The sequence below is a fragment of the Parasteatoda tepidariorum genome, chromosome 8 (assembly GCF_982258835.1).
Source record: "Parasteatoda tepidariorum strain Cologne lab strain chromosome 8, Ptep-v5.0, whole genome shotgun sequence".
NCBI classification, from domain to species: Eukaryota; Metazoa; Arthropoda; class Arachnida; order Araneae; family Theridiidae; genus Parasteatoda; species Parasteatoda tepidariorum.
Genome location: NC_141762.1, coordinates 57,876,877 through 57,894,301, shown reverse-complemented (window position 1 = coordinate 57,894,301; position 17,425 = coordinate 57,876,877). Strand labels below are relative to the sequence as shown.

The 17,425-nt window shown below is 26.3% G+C and overlaps 2 protein-coding genes across 3 annotated transcripts in view; one reads left to right on the top strand and one right to left on the bottom strand.

The window, feature by feature from the left end:
• Positions 1-1,029: 1,029 nt before the first annotated feature.
• Positions 1,030-5,543, bottom strand: LOC122269505 (uncharacterized). The gene is made up of 4 exons (XM_071180892.2): positions 5,409-5,543; positions 3,755-3,966; positions 2,830-2,975; positions 1,030-1,237 (listed from the first exon to the last, which is right to left on the bottom strand). Exons 1-4 carry the CDS (start codon positions 5,450-5,452, stop codon positions 1,136-1,138), a joined length of 504 nt encoding a protein of 167 aa, XP_071036993.2. The 5' UTR covers positions 5,453-5,543; the 3' UTR covers positions 1,030-1,135.
• Positions 5,544-9,236: 3,693 nt separating this feature from the next.
• Positions 9,237-17,425, top strand: part of xmas (RRM_XMAS2 and SAC3_GANP domain-containing protein xmas) — a 48,771-nt gene continuing 40,582 nt past the window's right edge. For both annotated transcript variants that reach the window (XM_087150384.1, XM_087150385.1), the window contains exons 1-5: positions 9,237-9,473; positions 9,836-9,955; positions 13,194-13,307; positions 15,204-15,293; positions 16,756-16,950. In XM_087150384.1, the coding sequence (XP_087006510.1) occupies positions 9,455-9,473; positions 9,836-9,955; positions 13,194-13,307; positions 15,204-15,293; positions 16,756-16,950 (538 nt within the window). In that variant the 5' untranslated portion in view covers positions 9,237-9,454. The remainder of the gene's footprint in view (positions 9,474-9,835; positions 9,956-13,193; positions 13,308-15,203; positions 15,294-16,755; positions 16,951-17,425) is intronic.

Here is a 17,425-nt window from a genome sequence, read left to right as displayed (position 1 = left end):
AGCGTATAATTTATAGCAACTCTGTCAGCTTTTATTTCCGAGGAAGTATTTCCCAAGTAGTAATGAAGACTGATTGAAATGCAATGGCAGATAAAGTTAACTTTTCCCAATTGCTATAACTCATTTCCGTTTCTATAACTAGCTCTTACATATAAGATTAATTTATTTGCATTAAGTGGTAGACAAAATCGTATTAAATTAAATTTATAAATCCAAGATTTAAAAAGAAATTTATATGATTCAAATATGAAATGCAAAAATGAAATACTAGGCATAATCAGTAACTGTTGGCAGCTATGTGCAGAGTATAAAGTAAATTGTAAAGTATAAAATAAAGTGTAGACTATGAAGAAAAAAATGTAATGCAAAGTTTAAAGCAAAATAAAAATGGAGCAAAATGTAAAGTAAATAATTAAATACTTGTTCAACTTAAAAAGAGGAAGAAATATTTGTTCTATTCAAAGAGAGAAAGAAATATTTGTTCAATTAAAAAAAAAGAGAGAGAGAGATATTTGTTTAATTCAATCCAAGAAATTTTATTTTTCTTATCCCATCCTAGTAGAGAAAGAAATGTATGTCTTTTGTTCTCCTTATGATTCTTGCCGAAAACGAGTAAAGAGCCAAAATTTATTTCTTATCCATAATGATAAATGAAGTGTGTGTGTGTGTGTTTCATAACTCAAGTACCGTTTCTGCTGGCGTCTTGAAATTTAGACAGTGGAGGAAAGTGACAATTTTAGCCCCCGATCTTAAAAATCGTTCAAAAATTTCAATTAGATTGTTCGATAGGGACGTTTAAAAAATGGAATTTTCTCATTGTCTTCGGACTCAAGATAAATATAAATTAAACTGCAGCTTATTCGGTTTTATCAAATAGTTTAAAGATAACAGCGATGTTTGCTGGCTTATAGTTTTCATTGATAATTCACATTCGAATAATAATTCGCATTGTTTTGAAATAATATATATGATTATCTTCTGCTAAATGCAATAACGATCAAAATTTGACACAATGAAAATAAAAAGCAATTTAACAAAAACGATTAGAATTTTTATTTTCAAATTCTTTTAAAACAATACTTAAATTTTCAGCATACGAGTAATTGTTGAAATATTTGAACATTTATGTGCAGACTTAAGGAAAAATTTCAAGAAATCGTGGGGAATCTTCTCTAGCGTAATTACTTTCCTGGATCATTTTCATAAGAGACTTTCTTCCATAATCTGCATTGTAAGTCTGCAAAATAAAGCTAAATTTTAATTTATTCGAATGGAACAAAATGTTATGACATTAAAGATTAAACATTATGTAAACATTTTTCTTTTTTTATGCATTTCTCATAGGCTTATTAACGAATCCGACTCTTATCAAATACCACTGTTACTTTGCAGTGCATTAATAAAACATTTTCTTGTACTTTCTAATTATCCTAAGATTAGTGGGCTTGCTGCATATTCTTGCATATCTAGAATTAGGTCTACTGGAAAAATTTCCCCTTGAAAGAACACGCCTCATTGTATAAGAAGGCAAAAAGGTGCCTTTACATATAAAAAAATGGTACCTTTAAATGTATATATCAGATGTACCGCTTAGTTCTGTCGGATGCTTTCGTAACAAGTTCTGAACATGTATGCACATGCTCTTTTGCGCCATATATGCTATGTCTCTTTTAAGCATTACAATTGGGTGAATAGCCTACAATTTTCTTTTATAAAAGAAACTTTTGCATTACTGTAAAAGGAGACGTGTACTTTCGCGGGTAAGACTTTCCGGTAGACCTAATGTATATGATATATATCTAATATATAAATGAAATATATATTAGGCTTATCATATGTAAGCCTGCATGAATTGAGGCAAATTACAAATTAGAGAATGTGCTGTATTTTTGAAGTCTAAGTATTTATTATATTATGAAACATATTGTCCTAAATCTGGATAAAATGAGGTTTTTAAATATTCAAATTAATATAAAAGTATATTAGGTCACATCAACCAGTTTTAAAAAGAGTCAAGCAAATTAAAAAAATGGTGGAGTGTTTTCAGGTTAGCCTGGTGCCCTGCAAGAAGACGGTGATATTTTGCAAGGATATACATCATTTCAATTAGCTTATGAAATATGTCATTTTCAAAATTGAATGTAAAAACAAATTAATTTTTTTTAATAAATCAAGATTCTTAAGTGAAACTTATGGGATTTGATAAAAAATTTAAAGTCGTTACACTTTTTCAAAATGCAACAAATCGCAAAATTAAGTCTAAAGACAACATGAACTCTGAAAACAAGGCTGATGGCAGACCTTGCGAGTTTAAAATCAAAAAACATAGAATTTTATAAAAATTTAACGAACTTTAGGAGTTGATTTCTACATATACTTTGAACTAATTCTAAATGCTTACCAATAAAGCTTACTAATAATTTTTTAGAACGTATTTAACATTTTAATTATCTAATAGATCCGTTAAAGACAACTTAAGAGATAAAAAAACAAAAACGCAATATGACGTTTTGGGAGGATGGGTTTCCTTTTTGTATAAATGTGAGACAGTGATATGACCCAACATTGAAAAATTTTAATAAAAAAACTAGTTATAAATCTGTCAATAAATGTAAAGGAAAGTTACTGTTTTTAATTATTGCCTAATCACATCAAGATAATGCTAAATCGTGATTATATTTATTTAAATTTTGGGGCATTACTTTATCTGAAAACAATGAGGTTTAATACGTAAACTCATTGAGTGATGATACGTAACTTGAATTATGGTACGAAAAATCATTGAAAAAAAAAAAAAAAAAAACACAATAAACACGTGTATTCACTCACCGTTTCGTACCTAGCCAAATTAGAAGATTCATCATGTTCACCATCTCTTGTAGAGTAATTAAAACGTAGCAATGGAGGTGGGATGTGATCACATTTTTCACATTTGCCACTGTTGTCTGTTTTGCTTTCTCTATGATCTTTTAAAACTGCAATTAAAATATATAATTCTTGCAAAGTCTTCTATGACCACTACTACTTATTAATAGTTCAAACGTTTTACTTATGGATTTCCGCTTATATTTTCCAAATACGTTTCTAAAATATTTTATACAGTATTTGTTTTTTTTACGCGAATAAAAACTGCCGACTCCAATCTCGCAATAGTAAATTTTATGGTGGTTAAGGAAATTTCTTTCCAGACAAATCTGTTGCTGAGCATCAATGCAGAGTTTCTATCGTCGACGAAAATCTCAAACAAAAATCTCGCTTAGCAGTTTTGTTAATTACCAATTAAATTATTATTACTATTCCATAATTTTGGTTTTTAATGATGAATTGTTATAATAAAAAGCAGTTTTGTCAAATTTTCTAGAAAGTCGCCGGAGGTCACAAATTTCCCTGATCGGTAGACACTCTGCAATGAGAGAAAATATGGTATTGACTGAAGAAATAAGAATTTTAAGAAGCTTATTTCACTTCCTAGCATTTGAAAGAATTCGATATTAAGTTTTATTCGATATTAAGATTATTTTACAATATTTTCCTCAAACATTTCAGGATTTTCCCTTGTGAGTTTAAAGTATATTCAAGTTTTTTTTTCACTCAGAAAAAGTGTCCCCTCCATGTAATTCAACAAAGGAACTATGTACTTAATAGAATTTTCTTTTGTTTTCTTTCTTTCTTTTATTAAAAACTGATATAAGTAAAATGAATTTAAAAATATTTTACATCTAATCTATTAAATTATAACGAAAGTGATGCTCACCATTTGAGCAACAAATATCTTCACAGCTTTCACTTTCAGAAAGATGAGCTCTAAGTTTCGGAGCTGAAGCATTAGAGCAACAAATGTCTGCATACCCACATTTAACATCTCGATTTAAAGGAATGCAAAGTTTAGGAGCGGGAACATTAAGGCAAAAAGCATGATCTGCCTCCAATAAGTTGTTATTGCATTCTTGATATTGTTTACAGCATCTAGGAAGTTAAAAATATTAAAATAAGTAAACATAAAACTATAATACTACGATAACCATTAATTATTATTTAATTTTTTTAAAATTTCAAACATTGATTTTGTACGTCAAAAAGCTACATAATAGAATTTTTTGGTAAGTAATCCTTACCATTTAATTACAGATATGTTTTCCCCAAAATGAATGTCTAGGCCATTATTCACAATAAAACAATACATACTGCAAGCATGCTTCTATTGTAGGACACAAAATCTTTGGTAGGTGATGGTACGTGGGTTTAAAAATAGTGATTAATTTAAAGCGTATATCTTTAAAAAGAGATTGAAATCAGCAACTCTTTAAATATATCTCTTTCAATTACTCTCTTTAATAACTCTCTAAATAATCTCAATATATCTCTTTAAATTTCTCTATCTTAATAAGAAAAATAAATACTAAAAAGAATTTCATTTTGAGGATACGTCATTCATATTGTAAAATATTGTGGCTGGAATGTATAGTTAATGTGTTAGGAATGTATAGTTAAATTGAGAAATAGTATATTTAAATAAATATTTGTTAAGCAATGGACAAAACAAGTTTTCTTTACATTGACGAGGCCAATAATCAAATATAAAAAACTTAATGAAACTAATCGGAAGAAAATTTATGCTCGAAGAAGATTAAGTTGGTATCTTTGTAAAATAACTGTTTTTTTAAAGTCGCTTCCAAGACTGTAATATAATTATGGCAAGAAGAATTTGCGTCAGCTCTTAAATGAATGTTAACGTGACTTGTGTCTCTAGTTATACATATATGTAAACTTTGTGGTATCAAGAATATTTCTTACGTTAAGAGCTAAATGTTTTAGCATTAATTTTGTTATTTTTAATAATTGGGAAAAAACTTCTTATTTCGGGAGAAATAATTGGTAAGATTTCCCTTTTAATCATCATTACTTTTTAATACGCTTGCATCGCAGGAGAATCTTTTCATTTATTGAAAAGCCGTTCTTTTTTCTTCTTTCAAAAAAATGACATTTTTACGTCGATCTTTACCTTCGATTGGTTTCCAGATGTTTTCATAAAAAAATATTTCTTTAACAAGTTGAAAGCGTGACTTTTGTATACTGCCCTAAATTCGGAGAGTACTTTTTCGTACTAAGCTCCAAACTTCTCATTAAGTCACTAAAATTCTTCACGCACTGTTTTTTTTATAAGTATAAGTTACTGTACAATGTATTAATCTAAATATTCGATACATTTTGCAAAATTAAAAGGGTACTAATCCGTTTCGGGGAGCCATAGAAAAATCGTCAAAATGACGCTGGTAATGCTTAAATAGTTGTGGTAATAGATACCTAATGTATCGTTATAGGTACTGCAACCATAGATATTTTATGGCCCCTAAAACTAATAAGTACAAAGAGTTTAAAGTCTCTGTTCAAAAATGAAGATGCATTACTTAGATGGTTGAGTGCAACATTTACACGAATCAGCTTTATGCATATCTGCCAATCTGGGAATTCATCAATAAAATTTTGGTCAATGGTTGAGTATATATATAACTATGATTCATCTAATTTTTCTTCATAAATAATAAATTCGTTACTTTAAACTTAAATAAAATAACGAACTTATTACTCACTTAACTCACCATGCTCGTAAGTTCAGGTTTCTAACGTCAGTGTTTGCGGGACGGGTCTCAATTGTGCAAAGCTCACTTGTTCTGACACCAAGTTTCTGCTACGGTGTGGCAACAAGATTGCTACTGATCCAGTTAATTCCTTTTAACTGTTTTATTATTTGGCACTTTAAAGCTTATAAAAATAAATTACCAATTTCAAAATGTTTTTTTTTTTTTTTTTTTTTTTTTTTTGCTAACATGGATATCAGTTAACATGGGTTACTGTTTCATAAAGACAATTTACTTTTATTTGACTTTATTTACTTGAAGATAACTATCATTCATTTTTCAAAGTACGTTTAATTATTTTCTGACTTAGCAATTTCACTTATTGTTTTGATAATTTATATGATGAGGATAATTTAAAGTTTCAACTGTAGGAAACTGCAGCAATACAATGCAACAGAAGTATTATCTTTAAAATTTATAAATATCATTAGTAAATTCCACTGCAACAAGGTAATATAATAGAGATTTAAAAAAAAACAAATATCACAAAGTCTCTCAGAATTACTAATACAATTACATCTAGAAAAATATTTGTATTAAAAATAAATTTTTTTAATTGACCACAAGATTGTTTAATTTTATGTTATTTATGTATACTATAATAGGTTAAATAATACATTCTCAATTATTTATTAAGGAAGTTATGTTTATGCTTTATTATTTGATAAAATTTCTTACAAATTTCATTTTTGAGTTACAACAGAGTTGTTTAAAATTTTAATTAACAATTTCAATAATTTTAATAACTTAGTTAATTTGAGCGAAGAACAAAAATTGGGAATTAAAAATCAAATTCAATTTACCTTATAAATCAATTTCTTGTTTCAAATATTACAAACATACACAAACTAATTAATAGTTTGATTTTAAGCAAATGTATGCTTACCTCTAAAAAATGCATTTGTTTGAAGTATTCTTAATGTCCGATACGATATAACGTTCTATTTAAAGAAAGATAAATTAATAAAATTATAAAATTTAAATAAATACTATTGCAACTAAATTGCAAAACGAATGAGAGAAAAAAAGTAATATTTTTAGTTCAAACACTTCTTTAATTAAATAAAAATATATTCTTTTCAAATATTATAAAATATTTTTAAATTATTTTATTTTAAAAAAAGAATAAAATAAGAAATTTATACTAAATTAAAATTTGGCACTAAAAGAAAAGGATTAGATGTTTTGTTGAAGAACTTTAAAAAAAAGTAGTAATAAGTTTGTCGTTTGTCATTAGTCATTAAAGAAGAAGAAAGCGCTTTTATAATGTCTAACTAAGAGGAAATTTCGAAACAAAATGACCTGACCGAAAGAAAATGTTAAGAGTTTCATATCCCCTATAAGTTTACTACATATTACATTAAATTACGAGAGTGTAATAGAAGAAAAGAATATATTTTTTATTACGCAATTTGGAAATTACCCGTTATTTGATAAGTCGATCACCAGATGAAAAATATTCAGAATAATTCCTTTTTTAAATAATTATTTTACTATTTATACTATGATGAGCTTCTTACTTTTATACACAAAATGAAGAAAAAAAAAGAGAAGCGTTTTTAATAGCATTTTGCAAATTTTTAATAACCGATCTAATTTTCTCATTTCGAGTTGTTCTACGCCTGCAAGACAATTTTAAAGAAATAACATAAAGTATTCTAATATTTTAAAAATATATGAGAGAAAGCTGAAGTCTTCATTTTCGCTCTTATATTGAATGCAAAAACGGTGCTATATTATGTATTTCTATCAATGATTTTTCTCTGCCACTCAAGCTTTTTTAATGAATAACAAATTAAGTAAAATATGCATCTTCATTGTTATAATTTTATTAGAAATTGTCATACTTATCGTAGTCATTTGTATTGGGCTCTTTATATATACTTTTTTGCGGGAATTTTATTTCATTGATTCAAAATACTTATATTCCGAAGCTTGCAAATTTTTACTGTTTTCTTTGTTAAAAAAATTATTGTTTTTCTAATATAGATTCCTTTTGTTTCAATTTTTAATGCGACACATCAATTTCTAAATTGTGCACAAACTCAAAGCAATATTTTCCCAACTATATAATGTTTGTGAAATTTTAAAATTTGATTGTTCTTTGTTAAATTAGTTCACTTTACTTTTGTTTTGTCTGAAATAAACATATTAGTATCTGATAAAAGTATATTTTGCAATTCATATTTCTAATTGATGGAGGTTTTGAATTCGCATAAACGCAATATTATTACAGTTATAGTTTTCTGATAATCTATAGTTTTTAAAAAAATCTGTTTTAATATAATTAAAATATAATCTTTTAGAGAACAGCTAAGATGATTACATATCTGAAATAATGCAATAATTTTATTTTTGTTAAGGACATATTGTTTTGGCTCGAAATGAAATGTAAAAGAAGTTTGATTTGGCACTAAATTTAAAAAAAACTGTTGAAAATTAAAGTGGACAATCATCATTAGTGAGTGGATACAACATAAAATAATGCAGTGTTTTAACCCCTGAATCTTTCCTTTACTTCCGTCTCTGTGACAGTGATGATCTGGAAAATTTGATCTCATCGTCATAAAGGAGCTTTGTCAAATCGTTGTCTAAATAATTATTGAAACAGTTTATTTTTCTAACAAATGCTTTGCATAATTTACGTTATAAAAAATGAACTACTCTATATTTTTTTCTACCAGGTTTTTTAATATTTTTCTAAGTGATGTAAAAGACAAGAAGAACATTTAAATAAAAATAAATAGTTTTAAAAAAAAAAGCTTCTTATTTCCATTACAAGAGAAATCTAAAAGTTTTCTAATTTTTTTAAATAGTTTTAAACTTCTTCAATTTGTGAAAATTGAAAATCTTTAAATTCTTGGGAAGAGGAGTGTGACCCCTCAGTGACCAAGTATTCCTGTCAATGTTTGATGCAAATTAATATGTTCTATATTTTGTGAATGGATGGTGTTTTCAATAGAAATGTAAACAATAACAATCTGGAGCTCGGCACCTACTCTAGTTCCGGTTAAAAAGTTTGCAGCTGCTTACTACATGTTATTCTGATAGGCGATGTTTTCAAACTAATAATTTTGTTTTCAATAAAAGAAATTAATTAGAAAATTTCAGAGCTCAAATCTGCCGTATTTCATAAGATATTATGTTATTATGTAATTCTGGGGAGTTTGGAGTGAAAATTTGCTTTAGTTATTTTGTTATTTATTATTAAAAAAGGTCACATGGTTGCTAGATTTTGAATAACTCGCTTTTTTGGCAATCTTGCCTTGGCCTCTTTCCATTTGTTTATTACTGTTTGTTTGTGTTGCAAGCTGTGCACCATCTTACGTTAGTGTTGTTAGCATTGTAAACATAAGTAATAAGTAATCAAATACATTGTTTGCAAGAATCTCAAAACACAATGATGCCAAATGGCTTTAAAATACAATGGAAACAGTAACCCGGAAATTTAGGCAGTCCCGAGCTTGCAGCGTTCCCTAGTGTAGAAAACACCATCCCTTGGACGATGTTTTTTTTAAAATAAAACGTCACTATCTCTGTTAGCGACATCTAGGATTGAATAAACTAGATTTTTGAGAAAAGAGTAAATTTTTATTCAAGCAGAAATAGACAGGCGGATGCGTAAGATTTCATATATTCAAAATAAATAAATGAGAACGTTTTTCGTCGCAATTCTTCGTCTATTAAAGTGTTCTTGATTTTCTCATACTATCAAAGTGTGGTATAGTTATCGGTTTGTTAGTGAAGTAAAAATAATTTCAGGTTTAATAATATATAAATATTTTAACATCAAATTTCAAATAAGTTTTGTTATTATGGAGACTTCAAGTGCAGGTAAAATAAAACCAACTTTGAAGAACTAGTAATTCTTAATGTCACAACGAAATAAATTTTGTATTTTTTCTATTGTTTCTGGTGTAATAGTATTTAGTTTCAAGTCGTGTTTTTAATTTCTAACAATTTGCTTCAGTTCAAAACTTAAATTGAATTAATTTTGGAATCTTAGGTTGTAATTTTTATTTTTGTTACCAGAGTTTTTTTTTATGTGTTTATACCTATGGTATTTGTTCAGTGTTCGACAAACTGTGGCTCATAAGAACTGTGACAAACTGTGGCTCAAAATTTTATAGCAGAGTTTGCTGCTGTATAACTGGAGTATATTAATTTCGTACAATTAATACTTTCTCTTTATCTAGATGCTGAGGTAAAAGATACATTAATAGAATCTGCTGATTATAATGTTCTGTCTAGGCCTCCAGAGTTAGTTGAGTCACAAAAGTCATCCAGTAGTAAAAAGAAATTTGGTGAAGTATTTTGTAAGTTATATTTTTAGTCTAGATTATTAAAGGGATCCCAATAATATTTTTTTAGATTATTTGTTGATGAGCATGTAAGTGTATGAGATAAACATACATGGTGTTTCACTGATTAACAATGTGGTAACTCCAGACTGCTTGATACTTGCAAGTGCAGTGCTTTCACTACAGCCCGAGAATCTCGCATATTTTTTTTTTTTTCTCGCATTAAAAAATGATTAACGCGAGAAGTTCGCGCACTCTATTAATCAATTTTAAAATGCGCGAATCACTCGAATTTTGGAAAAAATTTCGTCTTCCGCAAATTTGAATAAAATCCGCCATTTTGAAAAAGACATGAAAACAGCTACGACAAGTGTTGAGAAAAAAAAAATGAGTCCTTTATAATAATTTGTTTAAAGTTAGCTCCATTTTTAGCTGTAAATGAATTACCGAACTCCCTCACCGACAATTTACAGCAATTTGTAAAAGTTGAAGCCTGTGAAAACAATGCTGGAAGACCTAACAAGAAGTATGAACATGGAAATAACTTCAACAAACTATACTATAACAGAAATAATTGAAAAGCCTATACTGGCAGATGTAGAGGATAGGAAAGTGCGTGCACAATGCTACAAATTTAATTAGTGATTCCGAATATTTCAGCATCTGTCATTTAGCACTCAAAACCGAATTAAAACAAAATATTGCAACAGATTTGACTGATGAGCATTTTAGCAACCTAATGAGAATAGCTGATGAAAAAGTAGATATAGAACATTTTCCATATGATGATGCAATAAAAATATTCAATGGTTTAGAAATTAGAAGATGTTAAAAATGTATTATAATTAAAGAAATATTTTTTCCCCAAGTTTATTCGTGTTTTTTTAATTTTTAGAAATCTCACTTAACTTTTTGAAATCTCACCCTGTTTTTGAGAATGAGCGAGAAATTCTCTCCCATTTTTTTTCTGTAATGAAAAACCCAGAAGCAGAAAGTGCCTAAAACTGTGACGTACGTCGCAGAGCAAACGAAGTCCTGCAGAACAATTTGTAACTTGAATAAAATTCTCTTTAGCTTTTACCACTTGGTGTTTCCCAGGGATGACGTTGCTTTAGAACAGGAACATTTTACACCCTGCACAAATTTCAGCACATTTATCAGTAATCTCCCTTTATTTTTAATGTTCTGGTCTTCATATCATAGGCATTTTATTAATAATTCATCATCGTCATTAACAAAATTTTGTACTTCAAAAGTGATTGAAAAGTAAGAAAAATCAAGAATGTTTTCTTGGCTTAAAAAATAATGTAGTGTATCTGTGTATGATCCTGAATTTTAATAAATGAAAATACAGTATTTTAATGCAAAGTTGACTTTTTTAAGCCGTGAAATGCTTGGAGAACATTTGTATAAATTAATAAGTCCTGTTGCAGAACATTTGAAAATATTCTGCTTATGGGATGAAAACACTGAAGTGTATGGTTGAATTTCTGAAGAAATTTTTTGTTGACACAAATTTTATCTGGCCGATGATTAAATGTATTATGTTTCTTTGTTTTTTTCTCTAGGTGTTAATTTGTCATGTAATTAAAATGTATTAAGCTCTCTTTTCTTTATCTGTGTGTGTTGACAATTTACTCTATAAATTAATATGCAACATTATTTGTTCGCATATTATTTTTTATTCAAATTGCTAAAATATTGTTTGCTTATGTAACTTAAATTTGGTCGAAAAGTACAACTATAAATTTTTCATGCTTTTCTTTTTTTCCCTTCTATATATTATATATATGTATTTGTGTATTAAAAAAGCGATATTAAAAATATAAAGAGGGAAAATTGACTGTTTGACAAGTCAAAGTAATTTTTATTTAGTGGGATATTTTGTATTTTATAAGTTTTCTTTCATTTTTAAGTAGATCTCCAATTATGTTACTGCTTTTTAAGGATATAAATGCATTCTGAAAATTATCTTGCGATAGTTGTTTTTTTGTTCAAAAAGTGTTTCAGAGATAGCATTCATCAAAAGCTAAGTTTTTCAATTTTATGTTTTTATTTTTGCTTTTAAGTATGTTATTTACATACACACATTTTCTTTGAACACATTTCTTTGGACTTGTTTAAATGCAACATAGCCACCAAGACAGCTTATTAAATAATGCTGATCAGTATTATCAAAAATAAAAGTTGATTCATAAAAATTATTAAGGAATGCTTTGTGAGGGTGCTAAATTATCTTTTTTGGAAAATGTCAAAATTTTTTATGTTTTTATAAAACTTTCATAAAATTTATATATTTTTTTTTCTTCTTTTCCTACCTTCTACTGATATAACTTTGCATTTTTCCATTTCGAAAGATGTGTGTGACTGAAAATAAAGTATCAAATTTTAAGTCTGATTTAGAATCATTTGATCAAGAACAAGCACACAAGGACAAATAAGCAATCTGAGGTAGAATTTATTCAATGGTTTGCATAACAACAGCTTCTTTACATCTTTGATCTGATCACTCATAATTTTTTGTTCCGTATTGCTGTGTATCTTAATTGTTTGTGTGAGTCATGAAAAGGCAAGAAATATAGAAGATGAAAGAGACCATATATTGTTGCTTTTTGTTACTGAGAAAAATACATTATTTGAATAGTTTGAATAAAATAGGTTTTCGCCCCTTTCATAAGGACTGAAATTTGCAGAACAATCACAATATTTCTTTTTACTGTTATTTCCAATAAAATAATTTTCAAGAAATTCATGAAAAAATTATTATGAAATCAAAGTTGTGCTTTTAACAACAGATTTTTATAGTGTTTAATTTTTTTTTTCAAAATTAAGCTTCAAATTTTTTTTTAAAATTTCCTTGTTGTACCTGGTTTCTCTTTTAATAAGAGTTTAGAATGAAATAGTTAGGCAAAATACATACTTTTATGTAATTTGTAAGAATATCAAATTTTGCAGAATTACCTGCCATATTTAGAGTCTGAATTTCAGATATTTTGCTTTTATTTTCTTTTTAAAATAAAATTTAACAGCATTGTCAATAAATTTATCTTTATTATGTACCTTAAAAAACTGTAAAACACGAATTAAAGGGTCTAATAATTTTATTAATTTCCTTATATATATATATATATATATATATATATATATATATATATATATATATATATATATATATATATATATATATATATATATATATATATATACATATATATTTATTTATTTATTTATTTATTTGTTATAAATTTTTTAGGTGCTGAGGGAAACTTATCAGCAGAATACTATCCAATACAGAGATCTCAAATAATTGCTGCACCCCATTTTAGATCTTCGAGAACTAAAAGTAAAAGTGGCCATGAAAAAACTAGTGAGTAAAATGTTTTATTTATTTATTATTTTTTTTACTTCTATCTATTGGTTGGATATCAGATGAAGCTTGGCAAAATTTGCTAAGCTTCAATTTATCAGTTAGTAAACTAATTGACATTGGAGGACTTTTATTTTAATTACGTTTAGTTCTCACAAATAAGATAAAGTAGATAGAAAAATAATGTAAAAAAAATCAACTGAGATTATACACATGAAATCGTAAGTTTCTTTAAAAATTGCTGAATGGCTTCAAAATTGTGACTATTCTTCTTTTTAATACTTTAAAATAAGACTATTATCATTATATAAAGAAAAGTGATAATATGTAAATTATGACCATTGGTGTTCTCCCTAAGCAGTTTAACACTGTACAAACCATTATAAAGCCTGATTGCTCAACAACCTTAATCTAAACAAATATCACCAGGTATCATCTAACAAGATTATTTTAAAGGAAAGTTTTACATTAATAGAATTTTTTTTAAAACTGCAGCTGGCCAGGGTCTGACGTTGTTGACTTAAATCACTTGATTTAAATCATAATTTGAACACCAATTTTTTTTATTAAAAGAATCATTGATCACTGAAAATAAAAAGTTTTTTAAAAGACATCAATTTAAACAAGTTGAATTTTTTAAAAAAAATTTTTAAGTACGAATTTTTGTTGTTGTTGTATAATATAGTTAATAAATACATTTTTTAGAGTGTAATTTTTATTAAGTCTGATGTTGGTGAAATTTTACTAAGAATGGTGCTTATTTTTACTATTTTTAATAATACTTACTTTTTCTAAGTTTTTTTTTACCAAGAATGGAACATACATGTAATGAGTGGAATATACATGTAAATGATGTTACTCTGCGCTTTCCTTTCATTATTTAATTAAAAAAAGCTTTGATTTAAATAAACTTTTCTTTTTAAAATTCAACTAATTAAAATGTAACTGTTTTTTTTTTAAAATTATTTGTTTGAGTATAATTTTTTTTAAAATTTAATATAATTGTACGTTATATAAAAAGTAATTTTTTTTGAAGTCTTATTTCATAATAAAGATTTCTTACCAAGGAATAATAGAAGTGATAAACATGTAAATTATTATATTTTAAAATGGTCCAAAAATACAATACATATATATGTATATTTATAAGATATAATATTTATAAGATAGAATAATCTCTCTATATGAGGAAATATCTTTTTCTTTCAGTCAAAAGATTTTTTAGATTTATGAAACTTTTGTTAGAAATGCTTTTTTTAAATGATTTGTCTTTAGTATGCTTAATGTTTGTTTTGCAAGGTTTAGAAACAGTGTAGTTCAGGAATCGAGTTCCGTGATTACAAATAATTATATATTATTGTAGTATGTTATAGTTACAGTTATAAAAGAGTATTAATATTTTATTATTCAAAAAAAAAAAAAGAAAAAAAGGTCATCAACAGTGTTTTATCTCTTCAATTGTTGAGCTATTGTCTTATCTCTTCAATTATTGAGAAAATTTCCTTGCAGCACACTATTTTCTTATTCGAGAAACCACTTTTTGGATGCAGGAAAGCTACCAGTTTAAAGTTTGGAACAAATGCTCATTGGGTTTATCGAGAAATATATTTTTCTTCTAATCTAAAACATCAAGCTAATTAAATTTTCCGGCTTTAACCAATTTTGAAAATATTTTTAGACGACGCTAGATTTGTTTTAAAAATAGTTTTGAGAATTATTTCTGAACATTAAAAAAAAAAAAATAAAAAATAGTACAAGACTTTTTGAAATTAAAATGGAATTGAGATTTTAATGAAACGTTCAGGAACAATATTTAAAAGACAAAATCTGTGCTGTTTTTCATCTTAGGTTGATGTTATATGATTGATTTATATAAATATAATTTTGGATTTGTAGCTTCTAGTGATGGCAAAAAGAAACCAGTTAGAAAATCTACTGAAAAGCTATCAAAGGAAAAGTTTCTTAGAAATAAACTTGTCAAAAAAGGTGAGTTTAGTTTTATTTTAATAAGAACTTTATTGTTTTCTTTCTGTAGGAGAGAAGGGTGTTATTATGTTAATAAAACTTTTTTTTAATGCAAAAAGCTTGCCATATATCTCAAAAAAAAAGGAAAAAAAAAGAAGCAAAAAATATCTTAGTATGAAATCTTGTTACCAATTTAAAAAAGTTTAGTGATTCTAGGTATCAGACACACTAGGAATAGAAATTTGAACTTAAAAAATTTGTTTCCGCTAACTATTACAAATACTAACTACAAATTATTAAATAAAAATTTTGTTTAACAAAAAATAATATTAATAATTCTAATTAATAATAAGAAAAAATAATATTGATAACTATTATTCTGTGTTACATCAAATATGCAACATTTTTATTAAAAATGTACCAAGAATTATACTATTTAATGTTTCAAGTATATTATCAACTATAGAACTTTGTTTTTATAAAATTTAGCATATATATATATATATATTGCTAAATGTATCAAATTATGGTGTGCAAAATGTAATTCATAATAATTTAATGTCTCATTTTTATAAATTTTTTTACCTGATATATTTATTTAAATATATGAACATTCAATTTGTTTGTAAGTGTCTTATTGATTTTTAACTATGTCACCTCCTAAAATTAACTATATAATTTTGGATAAACTGAAAATAATGTTTGTGACAGGTCTAAAATTCTGATCATTGTTACTATTTAAAAATAATAATAAAATTTTTTTGCCTAATATCTTTCTAAATGAAAGTTCTTTATGTAAAAAAGTTTTCAAACATTCCTATAATAATTGTTGCTCATTTGTACAAATGTTTACACTGGGATGTACTAGTAGAAAATATTTGCCTTTAAATGTTTTAATGTCCAAAGTTTGCTAGAAATAATTATTTTACTGTATGTTAAGCTGATGAATAGTAAGAATTATTTATTTATTTATTTTTTCAAACTTTAATCCTCCTTTTATTTTCTACTGTCATATAGAAAAAAATAGCTTTCTTCTAAAAATGTTTGAAATATTTATATTTTAATGACCCAATGGCAGTATGTTTAACAATCCTCAGATTTAATGAAAACATTTGAACACACTGAAATAGTAATTTTGTATTTTCAACTTATAGTGTATTGAAATTTTTGATGGCATTCCTTTTATCTGTAATTAAATTTTTAATCGGTACTGTAAATCAGAAATTAAATTTTTTGTGTAGTTGAACTGCTTTTCTAATGTTTATATTTCTTCTAAAGTGCAAATTTTTGCATTATTTTAAACATTTTTAACATATTTGTATACTTTCACTTAAATTAAAAGAATTATCTTTAATATTATTTTTAATTTGCTTCACTCTATATCTTATTGAAATTTTCTCTTTTCCTTCATTATTGTTACAACTTTTTTCTCTTTATTTTGAAAGTTTTTTGAGTGCTGTTATTTATTTGATTTTTTTTCCAGCATTAAATTCTCTAAAATCAAATACTGCAGATGATGTGGTATCAATGAAGGAATTAAAAGCTGAAAGGTCTAAAATGTTGAATGAGAACTTTGATTCATATTTAAAGAAGGCACAAAAATCTGTAAAAACATCTGGGTATTCATATTCTCCTAAATCTGACGGAGGAGCTAAAGACAATTTGGAATCAAGTAACAGTGAGTATTTTTCAATTTGATGAGAGTTTTTATGTCTGGAAATAATTTTTAATGATGAAGTCACCATGAAAATACAATTTTCATACATATAATTTTTTTATTTAAGAATAATTTTTATTAAGGAGATATCAATGGTGGCATTTTTAAAAACTTTTAAAGTTGCACACTTTATTAAGCTTAGGAATATATTTTAGCTTATTGATCCAGCAAACATGCATATGCTGTTAAAAAAAATGTGAAAGCTATGAAAAACACTTTTAACTTTTAGTTTTGCTTTTTAACTTTTATGTATCTAAACTTTTTCAGTTGAAGATTATTTAGAATGTTTAACTTCCTTAATCATTAGTAAAATAAACTTTTCTAGAATGCATTAATTCAAAGCTTTTTTTTAAGAAAAAGAAGTTTTCTTTAATTGCTAATACTTATTTGAAATAGTTTCTTTGAAGCCTTGCTAAATCAAATGACATTGAAAGAA

What these genes read in the sequence shown, in the direction of transcription:
- LOC122269505 (XM_071180892.2), bottom strand. Translation starts at nt 5,452, where the DNA reads ATGCATAAAGCTGATTCGTGTAAATGTTGCACTCAACCATCTAA. An exon ending in TGTTGCACTCAACCATCTAA is followed by an intron (nt 3,967 to 5,408) that starts GTAATGCATCTT and finishes TTAACTTCCTAG; the next exon opens with ATGCTGTAAACAATATCAAG. An exon ending in AGATATTTGTTGCTCAAATG is followed by an intron (nt 2,976 to 3,754) that starts GTGAGCATCACT and finishes TTTTAATTGCAG; the next exon opens with TTTTAAAAGATCATAGAGAA.